This window comes from Pelodiscus sinensis, chromosome 16 (assembly GCF_052426305.1).
Source record: "Pelodiscus sinensis isolate ZL-2025 chromosome 16, ASM5242630v1, whole genome shotgun sequence".
Lineage (NCBI taxonomy): Eukaryota > Metazoa > Chordata > Testudines > Trionychidae > Pelodiscus > Pelodiscus sinensis.
The window spans coordinates 39,119,351-39,131,355 of NC_143067.1; the positions used below are offsets into that span (position 1 = coordinate 39,119,351).

The 12,005-nt window shown below is 40.3% G+C and overlaps 1 protein-coding gene across 4 annotated transcripts in view; it reads left to right on the forward strand.

The window, feature by feature from the left end:
- Window positions 1-12,005, forward strand: part of CTNNA1 (catenin alpha 1) — a 152,998-nt gene that overhangs the window by 131,617 nt on the left and 9,376 nt on the right. For all 4 annotated transcript variants that reach the window (XM_075900135.2, XM_075900137.2, XM_075900136.2 and 1 more), the window contains 3 exons: window positions 5,510-5,620; window positions 9,192-9,373; window positions 10,369-10,474. In XM_075900135.2, the coding sequence (XP_075756250.1) occupies window positions 5,510-5,620; window positions 9,192-9,373; window positions 10,369-10,474 (399 nt within the window). The remainder of the gene's footprint in view (window positions 1-5,509; window positions 5,621-9,191; window positions 9,374-10,368; window positions 10,475-12,005) is intronic.

The following is a 12,005-nucleotide window of genomic DNA, read 5'->3' on the forward strand; positions in this document are numbered from 1 at the left end:
CTCAAGACATGGAGGTTACAGCTGCTAATTCTGTGCCTGCAGCAATCAGCAGAGCTGGCAGTGCCAGGAATCCTGACATTTCCCTCATGTTGCTCATCTGTGCTGGGGAGAAGCCACGTTTATGATGTCAGGACTCCAGGGCTTTATTGCAACTGCCAGTCGCTGAAGGCAGTTCAGTGGTGACACATCAGTGACCTAAAAAAAGTCAAAAACGTTAAAACACTTGAGTCTGTCTGCTGAAGGGCTTGAGTTGCAGAACTTAGTAAGAATAAACTAGGGCTGACAAAACTGAGGTAACAGGAGCAGGGTTTTCCATTTCAAATTGCCAGTCAGAAGCAACCCTGCCCTGAAAGGGAATGCTGCTAAGCAAAGTCAGTGCAAACAAGCCATTTCAAATTAAAACTATGGTCTAAATGGGGAAAACCATTGACTTGATGCTTCACACATCCTTGAGGAAACTTCACTGAAAAGCCTAATAGGATTCTTTGTTTTAAATGATGATTTTTTTCCAAAACTAAAATCTTCATGCATAAGCAGAATTTATTTTTATGGAAGAAAAAATACTTCCCTTTTTGATCCATGCTGCAAGGTGAAACTACACATCCAAAACCTCTTATGTATTCACTTGGATCAGTTTTATTTAACTGGGAGTACAGGAAACCTCTGAGAGATTGGTGGCGAGTTGGAACAGAGAGAAAAGGTTATGATCTGAAACAATAAAGCTGCACAGCTGTCATTTGTAGTGTTAGTGTGTAACCTTCACTGTTACAATGGGAGAAGTTCATTAGTTTTGACTGCCAGTATTATTCAGTGATAACAGAATGACATGTCAAATGGTAAGTGCTGTAGTTGCCTTGTACCTCACATTTTCAGATGATTCCAAGACTAAAATCCCTTCCTTTGCCCACTTCCCCAGTATCTCTGGAAAACTTAACTTGGGACAGCTGATGCAAGCCTGTTAGTGCTGCTGTTTTAATGTTCTGTCTTCATATCGGATTTGCTTCATTTTGGGGTAGAAAGATAACCAGGGGTGCTCAACCTGGGTCCCAACTGTCAGCTTTCATTCTTTCTGGCATGCGTTTTGATAATAGCAGGTTCTATTAACACATAGTTAATGTTATTATTGATACCAAAATTAGAACAGGATCCAGTTAGCTGGGTTAGATCTGGGGCTCGAACAGGAGAAACTAAATAATAAAAATGTAGGATATTCAGAGATTGGGGGGGATAGCTCAGTGGTTTGAGCATTGGCCTGCTAAATCCAGGGTTGTGAGTTCAATCCTTGCAGAGGCCATTTAGAGATTTGGGGCAACAATTGTCAGGGATGGTACTTGGTCCTGCTGTGAAGGCAGGGGACTGGACTCAATGACCTTCAAGGTCCTTCCAGTTCTAGGAGATAGGCAGTCTCCATTAATTTATAATTTACATTTAATTAACATACTCAGAACAGTCCATCTAGAGTGAGAAGTCTTTTTTTGGGGGGGATACAGTCCTCCAGACCAGTGATGCGCAACCCATGGGTCACAACCCCCAAGGGGGGATCGCAGATGTCTTCCCGGGGAGTCACGGAGCTTATATCCAGCCAGATGGGGGACTGGGCCCGGACGTTGGCAGCCGTGTGGCCCTTAGATCTGGCCGGGGGCTGGGACCAGCAGTTGGCGGCCCCTGTGACGTGGAGGTCACAGATCAAAAAAGGTTGCACACCACTGCTCCAGACAATAAAATGCATTTTATATTGCATCAGTATTCAGTTGTTACCAAAAACAGCACAACACGCACACTTCACCAGTTGCTTAGAGAATAGTAAATTTTATGTCTTTACATTGGCACACCAAGGTAGTTATTCACAAGTGTTCTTGCATTCATGTATGGAAATGAAGAAATCTCTTGTATCAGGTGGGGGCAGAGAAGGGCACCAGGTTCAGTACAAGCTAATTTGATCAGCCTGCATTTATGGCTAAATGGCTAACACAACTGTGCCTGGGGTCCCAGGGGAGCCAGCTGAGGTTACTAAATTAAGGTCAAGCTGCGAAGAATAGAGGAGCCAAAGCATGTAGCTGTGATCCATTATTAAAGATATTTACAAAGCTAGTACAAAACAGCCTCTTAGATACATTACTGGTTACTCAGAAGCCAACCACATAATTCTTTTTAAACAACCCAGCCTGTGGTCTCCACCCAGATACCCAAGTCAAATGTAATGAGAACCTCTGAAAATCTTATTTATCACATAGGAAAGTTCTACCAATCCCAAAAGATCAGACACATTACCCCCCAGGTTAATGAATATTTCAGATCTTGTACCCAATACATTCTTATAGTCAGTTCTTAATAACTAAACCTAAATGCTATTAAAAAAGAAAGGCGAGCAATCATTGATTAAACTGTGTCATAGCAGTTATAAATCCATTCTGAGTGAACAGGCTTTTGCTGCAATTTTGTCTCCAGACTGTGGTGGGGTAATTTATCATAAGGTCATTTGTCTATCAAACAGTTATGTACAGTTTACCATGAATTTTAGAAACCTATAAACACTGTCTTTTGATCTCAGCATCAATAGCTAGGGGAATAGACCAGCCTTGTTTAGTCGAACTGTTTAATCTCTAACAAGCAGTAGGTAAACACACACACTGGCTACGTCTAGACTGGCATGATTTTCCAGAAATGCTTTTAACGGAAAAGAGTGTCTAGATTGGCATGGACGCTTTTCCGCAAAAGCACTTTTTGCGAAAAGCGCCCGTGGCCAATCTAGACGCGCTTTTGCGCAAAAAAACCTCGATCGCCATTTTCGCAATTGGGGCTTTTTTGCGCAAAACAAATCTCAGCTGTCTACACTGGCCCTTTTGCGCAAAAGGGACTTTTGCCCGAACAGGAGCAGCATAATATTTCCACAAAAAGCACTGATTTCTTACAGTAGGAAGTCAGTGCTTTTGCGGAAATTCAAGCAGCCAGTGTAGACAGCTGGCAAGTTTTTCTGGAAAAGCGGCTGATTTTCCAGAAAAACTGGCCAGTCTAGACACAGCCACTTAGTATTGCTCTGTTCCCTAACAATGCAGGTTTATATTTCAAAGTTCTCATTTGTCTAATTGAATGGTGCTAATTACCATTTAGAAAGGGTTCTAACATGTATCTAAAAAGTTTTCTCTGGGTCACTTGGCCTGGGATCTGCTTAACCCTTTTCTGACCTAATTGGATAACATCACAGCAACCATTCATAATCTTCCTTTATATTGCAAGATTCCTGTATTGGAAAACACATTGTAAAAAATAAGCTGTAGGAAAGGAGCTGGTAAGAGTGGAAGCTACTTAAACCCTGAAACATATTAATATTAAATATTGCTGTATTTGGTATTAATAAGTTCCTTATGGTATTAATAAGTTCTTTATTGCTACAGTCCTGCAAAATTGTCTCAGAAATATGGTAGCCTAGGTAAAATGTAGTATTTTCATGTAAGCAAATGTTTAAACTTAAGCTTTAAAAAAAAATTTTGCTGCAGTTTCAACTGTATACTGGCAGCAGCAAAAATAAAATCTAAGCAAGCAGGAATTAGGTCTGCTGAATTTAGCCTAAAGCATAAAAATTGACCTTACTAACAACAAATTTTAAACTTTGCCTGGAGAATGGTAAGAATAAATTTTGGTTTACTGCAGCTATGGTTAATTCTGTGGAAGCTTTAACTAAAAAAAAAAAAATTAGCCTAAGTACTACTATAGCTATTCTGAAATAGGCTTTAGAAGAGATTGATGAGGCTTGAGTTTGATGTGGTCTCTCAGTAAAGCAGTCGTGTACAAGGTACATAATTACCTTATGTAATTTGCAAAAGCGACAAGGAGTCCTGTGGCACCTTATAGACTAACAGACATATTGGAGCGTAAGCTTTCGTGGGCAAAGACCTATTTTGTCAGATGCATGCATCTAACAAAGTAGGTCTTTGCCCGCGAAAGCTTATGCTCCAATACGTCTGTTAGTCTGTAAGATGCCACAGGACTCCTTGTCGCTTTTGCAGATCCAGACTAACACAGCTACCTGTCAGCCGACGGTAGGGCAGTGTGTGTGTGTTACCGAGAAAAGGTTTAACGTCCGTGCCTTTACCGCTAGGACCGGGGTCTCATCGCAGAGGGCAGCCAACAGGCTGACAAACACCCCGAATTTATAGGAAGAGCTTATTACATCTCAGATTTCAGCTGCTAGGATACAGGATCCCTTCACAGTGGGCAGTCTAGGGAAGACTGAGAGATGCCCCAACGGATCTGTCACCTGGGAGTGACACGATCCAAACGCCCAAGCTCTTCCTATACCTGTCCCTTATGACCAGCTGAAGTTCTTTTAAATTGTGCTTGGTTCTGTTACAGCAACTGAAGGAGTCAGGTTAAAGCTTAAACAGTTACAGGTTATTAAAGAAGCTTATAAATCATATGGTTACAATGACTATTGCTCTATTTCTTAACTGCTAGCAAATATAGATCTTAAAATGGTTACAAAGAAAATAAAGATAGAAAATAGAAATAATGGTACCAAGTGACAGCTTAATCTTTAAAGAGCTCTAAGTCTGTGTACACTTAAGACAAAGGACCACATCCAGGTACAATTTTTACCCCTTTCTGTGCCTCTCGACTCCAGCGGGTCAAGCCAGGGCCGTCCCTCAATTCCTAGGAAAGACGAATACGAGATGGGCGTCCCTGTGGAACCTCGGGAGATCAAACACCTAACCCGACCAGCAGATAGATGGTAGATTGACACTCAGAGTAAATGTGCTGCTGGACCCATCTTTATACCCATAGGGGCCTGTATCCTCTTTCTTATCTAAGATGCCAAATTGTACTGGTCTGTTTTGTGGCACCAGTTCTTACAAGCAAGTTTCAACTTAATTTACACTTGCAAGAGAGAGAGAACTAAATTGTGAGTACTAGACATTTTTTTACTGGGCGAGAGATTCCTCCCCCCGCGGACGGCTGTGTGTTCGTATCCGTATGGGTTTTAGTCAAGGGCACTCCTCTGCAGCTTCTTGGTCAGCAATTGGCGTATCTCTGTTTACAGCCATTCACGGTCACAGCAGAAGCCTGCATATCCAGGCAAGCAAAGATGGATGTTACGGGGGGGGTTCCTGTATGGCTACACTACGCCTCTGATACTTAACATGTTATTTGGATTCAGTGTAATTGTCTTTTTCATATAGTCCATATCTTGAGAATACTCATTTAACTTGATTCCATGTTGAGCACACATTTCAGAACCCATTTAGGACGCACATTTGGTTACAGTTAAGTAAACTAGAGGATTTGAGCAGTCAGACATATATAATCATACAAATAGCATAAACTGGAGGGAATTCTGACTTACCCTCAGTTACAAGCCAATTATTTTCTCTCCTCTTTCTACTCTGATGTTAAACAGCTGACCAGGAGGCATTTTTATTGGTTGTGGAGAGATGGATTTACTGCTGTTGATCTTGGCTCTGACTTGTGCTGAATTGTACTTTTTTCCCCCCCCCCCCCCCCCTCCCCCCAGACTCCTGAAGAGTTGGATGACTCTGATTTTGAGACTGAAGACTTTGATGTCAGAAGCAGAACAAGTGTTCAGACTGAAGATGATCAGCTTATTGCCGGGCAAAGTGCAAGAGTAAGGAAAACATTTAAGCATTACATCTTCTCTAAGAAACAGTTTAACTTGCTCTGAAAATCCAGTTTAAATCTGTCACTTGAGTTTGGTTTAGTTCTATTTCTTTTTTGAAAATCCTAGGCCAGAAAACTGACAATCTCCATTTTCACTGCCTCAAAAGGCAGTTAAGTGAAACATTGCATTTTAAAAGCATTAGTGTCTGCTTTCTTTTGGGCATTCTGAAAGAGCAGCATCCTCTTGATACTGATAAAGTACTGTCGGCTTTCACATCACAATCTGAGATTTGTTCCCATTATTTTAGGTATGTGAATTTTTGGCCAGTAAACAAGTCCATCTGTTGCAAATTGATGTTTCTTCTCTCTGCCCCCCGGCAGTTGGAACTGCAATACTGCCACATGCTTTTAACCATTTTCTTCAAAAAGCTTTTCAGGAACTCCATTGGACTTTTAACAAAGAGTCTGCTAAAAGACAGCCGCCTCAAAAAATGTTCAAGCCAACTTCATTTCTTATGACTGTTAAAAATGAAACCACGGATGAACAATATTGAATAATTAATGTCTGAAACTATAGAAAGGGTATATTAGAGTAAAACAGCCTTTTCCATTGCATTTCTTTCCAGAGTTGCAACTTAGATCACCAGTGATTTATGCTCTTGGGATGATGCCACAAAAGTGTGTTTTTTTTTTTTAAAGTTTCCTAAAACTTTGATAGCAGTTGATCTTTGTTTATCAAAATTTCACTCTACTTGGGTTTAGGATTATTTCCCTGTGTGTTTAAAAAAAAAAAAAAAGGTCTCCCCTTCTCTCCCACTGACCCCAAACTGAAATAAAAATGGTCAGGTATGTCTATCGTGTTTTGGGCCCAATCTGGTATCAGGTGACCGTCATTGTTTGAACTCTTTCTGTTGCTATTGGAATGGAAGCCCTACTACCCAGCTCTATAGGTTTCCTACTTTTCTTATAAGAAAGGTAGATTTGAGTTGTTGTCTTAGGTGTTGATGGGGTCTACACAACCTAATAAGCCACTTCAGCTGTCTGTTGAAAGATTCACATTTATAATGTTTGTTCTGAACTCTGGAGTAGTTGAAAATACCCAGGTGTAGCAGAGTGGATTGATTTAAATCACCAAATGGAAATTCTAGATTTTTTTTTCCATTTTTAGTTATTTTCTAAAAAATCTCTCCTTGGTTGGTATAACCATGAAAACATGTTCATTTACAACTAAATACAGCTGTTATGGTAGACCTCATGCATCTTTTTGCTGTTTGGGGGAAATGCTATAATGATATACTGATATGATATCCACTTATATGAAGTGGATTTGTAGCTTAATTTTAAGGTTCTTATTAATTGCATATTTTTAGTATTACAAAATGATGGATATATTACTTATTTACTAGATAATTATTTTCTCATGATTGTTTCATGTTTACAACTAAATGATTTATTAAAGGAGAAGAATGTTAATTGTAGTCAGTGAATTAAACTGATTATTTCAGATCAGCCTGAGAATTTTCAAATACACCTAAGTGCAAGTGACTTGAGCATAACTTCCTGCTAGTGAGTTCCACCAGTTCAGTGACAAGTATCAGAGGGGTAGTTGAGTTAGTCTGAATCTGCATAAACAACGAGAAGTCCTGTGGCACCTTATAGACTAACAGATTTATTGGAGCATGAGCTTTTGTGGGCAAAGACCCACATCATCAGATGAGGTCATAAATCTGTTAGTCTATAAGGTGCCTCAGGACTTCTCGTTGTTTATGCAGTTCAATGACGTTATTTTTTTTCTCAAACAGCAGCAAACATGTACTATTTGAATGCTTCACCTCCAGCCCAGAAATTTTAGTTGACATGATTGATGGGTGATCATTATATGCATGTCATAGCAGCAGCAGCATCTTATTCAGCAACTGGGCATCTGCCCTGGTATTCTGGGTTGGGAATATTTGCAAGATGATGAGGTAGAGTAAGGTGACTGATTCATCACCTTCACTGCCAGCAATTTACCTTGGTTGGAGTATTTCTAGCGTCATCTTGAAATTCTCCAAATTTCAACAGCATCAGCAATACAGTAGCAATTTCTCTGCAGTATGTCCTAGGCTATGGAAGCAGTATGTTGAGCATGTCTTCTACATTTCTCTTTTGACTGACCATTTGTATTTTGTCACTTACTAGCAGAGTACGGCATAGGTAGTCCATAACAGTAGTGCAACAAGTTTATTAGCCAGTTCATCCAGATTATTCAGACAAGTCTCCTGTCATCATGAAAAAGGCGCCTTCTGAGAAGCATTTTTCATAACATTGTTTCATTCTGACAGTCAGGCCTTGCATCTTAGTTTGCACTCTTTACATTTGGGTATGTGTTGAGGTAGAGGAATTTCTTGAAAATATTTTCAAATAAGGTCCGTCTCATGACGTGCAGGCATGGCACTTTCCCCCCAGTTCTCTGGTGTTGAAATCAACGTTAGAGTCTCTGCACTGAAGCAGAGGTCCTCCTCCTTTTTCTTGGAGGCCTCCCACAACTTGCTATAAAGACACCAGAGCCTGGCTGTGCCACAATTGTTTTTCTGCATCTAAAAAGCCAGGGCTGGCATTGAGGGGTAGCAAACAGGGCATTTGTCTGGGGCTCCATGAAGCTAAGCTGCTCAGGCTTTAGCCTGGGATGGTAGGACTTTGGCTTTCTGCCCTGGGCCTTAGTCTAATGCTGAGTCTACTTGTTGGACCCCCTGAAATCTGGTCAAAGGTCCCCAAGGGGTCTTGGACTCCTGATTGAAAACTGCTGCTCTGAAGATGATTTTCCCTCCTCCTTGCAGTGTCCTGGTTTGACAGCTGTGTTTCTCCTTTCTGGTTACACACTGCTCCTTCTCCTGTCTTCCCTAAGTCTTCCAGCACCCTTGTCCCCAGAAAAACAAACAAACCAACCCTAGACTTTTGCTCATTTAATCCACATGCCTTTTGCATTGCAGTATAGAAAGCAAGGAAGGCATTTGAGAAGTTAATGGATTTCTGGTTTTCTGTATATGTATACAGAAGAAGACAGACCACGGCCATTTACTTGAAGTGCCCAGAACTATCCAGAAGCAAAGGCTAGTAGTCACAGGGCAAATCAGTGTTTTTTTTCCATGTGTGTGACAGTAAATATATAAATATTCATAACTCGAGAACAGAGCCACTCTGAGCTTAGTGGGAAAAGCTATAAAATGGGAGTCTGAGACCACCCAGGTAGGCTCAGTGGATGATTCTGGTGAGATAGATGGTGCCTCCTGGACTCGAAGCTGGATCTCAACACCTGTGATAACTTTGCTGCTCTGTTGCTGCCAGTAGTCCAGCCCCTTGGTAGCTCCTCATGATCTCCTACTGTACTTATGTAGGAAGGTTGGTCACCAAAGTTAGATGTTTTCCCCCATTCTTTCTTTATGCAGAAGAGATGCCTTTAACTTGGATTTTAATAGAAGTGTACTATCTCTCAAGATATTTAGATAAGTAACTTAGATTGGTTATGAGTGACACTTTGTAAGAAGGCTTTTTAGAATAAACAGAGTAAGAAAATATGGAAAATTGCTTTATTTCAGGCTATCATGGCTCAACTCCCTCAAGAACAAAAAGCGAAAATTGCTGAGCAAGTAGCAAGCTTCCAGGAAGAGAAGAGTAAATTGGATGCTGAAGTATCAAAATGGGATGACAGTGGTAACGATATTATTGTACTGGCAAAACAAATGTGTATGATTATGATGGAAATGACAGACTTCACCAGGTGAGCTTCTTTCATGCGCTTACTTATACAGGTGCTAACTTAGATGCTTGTTTCCTCCCAGTGAACTATCCTGGCAAATATAACCCTCACTTCAGTGGAAATATTTGACATTCCTGTATTTTTAGAATTTCGGTTTTGAATGGAATAGTATTGTCATTATTATAATTTAAAAACTACGCATCAGTGAACTTACTGAATGTCATTTTGTTTTAACTTGTCTTGTGATTTGAAATTTATCAGTAAAGGGTTTATTTAAACTGATAAGATTTTTCTCAGGCATTGACTCAACATTCCATGAAAACAAGATAGTCAAAGCACATATTTAACATCTGAAATAGAACCATACTAGCAGATATGCCCTGTGTTGCGCAGGTCCTTAACTCTGTTGTGAGAGTTAGATGGTGTCGGGCAACATTCTCAGAGCCCTGCCCCTCCCGAAGGTGGCCTCTGTCTTACTGGGATGGCTGCCCCCCTGTGGTCACTTTGCAGTATAACTCTTCCTTCTAGCAACACCCTCCCTTTCCAAGTTATGGAAAACCGACCTTGCTTTGTTAGGATAAGAGGAAGTTGCATGCCAAATGTGGTGGTCTTAGCTCTTACTGTTCAGAGAGTTCTTGAAGAAATGGACACTCGGACAGACTCACGGACAGACAGATGCACAAACTCTGTACAATATCTAGTAGATATAATAGTACATAGCATTGCTTGAAACAATAGGTATAAATAGCCTGATCCATGTTATGTGAAAAAAATGTGCCTTTTATAGACTTGACAATGACAATATGTGTACTCATTGACATGCAAATGAGAGCTGTTAATACACTAGAGCATCTGTGATAAGTTTCCTGTAAGCAGCTTATTTTTATTTGAGAGTCTACCTTACCCGAGTGAATACAGTACTTTTAGGTAGTCTGGAAAATGAAATGAGAAGCTACATTTTTTTTTTTTTTTTGGAGCCTCCCTTCCAAAAAAAAAAAACCTGCTTTGTTTTGCAGAGGCAAAGGCCCATTAAAGAACACATCAGATGTCATTAGTGCAGCCAAGAAAATTGCAGAAGCTGGGTCAAGGATGGACAAGCTGGGCCGAGCGATTGCTGACCATGTAAGTTGTCATTCATTTTCACAAACACAATTGAGTAAGAGTTCTGTGTGGATCCACAAACACAAGAATGTTTTTGGCCGCTTACGTAGTTTTCCACAATCACTTTCTAAATACAGCTTTTGTGACCTTGTTCCTCCCAGCTTCTTTGGTGTCCCATCAACATAAACCCTTGAACACACACAGCAAAAATACTTTAGCAGCTTGGTGTTTTAAATCAAGCACCTGTTGTTTCTTACATTTTTGCAAAAGAATAGAACTTTAGCTATCCCAAGTGTTTTGCAAAGCAGCAATGTGACTCTGTAGGCACCAGGGTGATCATTATGCCTTTCCCATTGGCAAGAGGACGATCACTGCAAACGGTTAATTAGGTGTAGCTTGATCAGTGACATAATGAACCAAGTGCTTATGTTATCACAAAAGGTATTGATACTACAGTAACAATCACAATAGGACAAAAATCTATCTTATGCAAGAAATTTAACTTGGTGAAAAACATGATCAAATAAATACAGATGATATGTGTACTCATTGACATGCAAATGAGAGCTGTTAATACACTAGAGCATCTGTGATTCCCTATTCCCCTTTAGTTTTAAAACTGGTTTGTGTCAAGCAAAAAGTGGCTTGAGTCTTAATCCATACCCAAATTTGTGATTTAAAGAAATCATGCGGTTTTCATGATAGTCATATCTCCTGAGAGGCCCTGAAATATACAAGTAGCTGAGGTTTGAGGTATGAGAGTAACAAAGCTTTACTTTTTTGCACAGCTATAGGTAGGGTTTTCGGTCTACCTTTCTGAATGCAGTTTCACAGCATGTGATTAAAAACTGAGACAGATGATTTAACTTAAAACAGGAATTGACTCTTAAAACTAGTGCAGATGTTCTAATTGTTTCATCCAGTTTCTAGAGACAGTTGCTGTGATATGAATTTATTAGTTTTACTGAATGTTTCATGTTAGTAAGCTGACATTAGCTCCCTGGGATAGGGTGGAAAGGCTGGTTGAAATTATTTTCCCCCCAGCTTGCTAGGGAGTGAAGTCAGGTTTTAAGATGCAAGGAGATGCTCTGCTTGTCTGAGTAAGTGGTAAGATTTCATAATTAGCTTGCTTTCTGAAGTCTACAGTGAACTCTGTTAGCAGAACTCTTCTATTGCTACAAATTAAATGTTCCCCAGACATTCTGCAGATGGGAAGCCTTTGTGTTCTCACAGTAGACCACAAAACTTGGTCAATGGGTGTATTTTGGTTTACTTTTATTGGAAAAGTTATTTTTCGAATTTACAGGTAGTATGGGGAGACCAGCAGAAGGCAGTGGCATAGTGACAATTTCAAACCCAATTCTTCTAAAGCTTTCAGCTTGTATGTACTCATTGGGTCTGTTTACATCCTCTTAGGCCAGGGGCAGGGAGTCTGTTTTGGGTCTGGGGCTGCTGACTCATAGAAGAATCAGTTGGGGACCACACACAAGTGAGAGGCAAAAACAAAAGCCAAACCCTCCCTGATGTGGCCCCTGACTGAGGAGAGAGACAC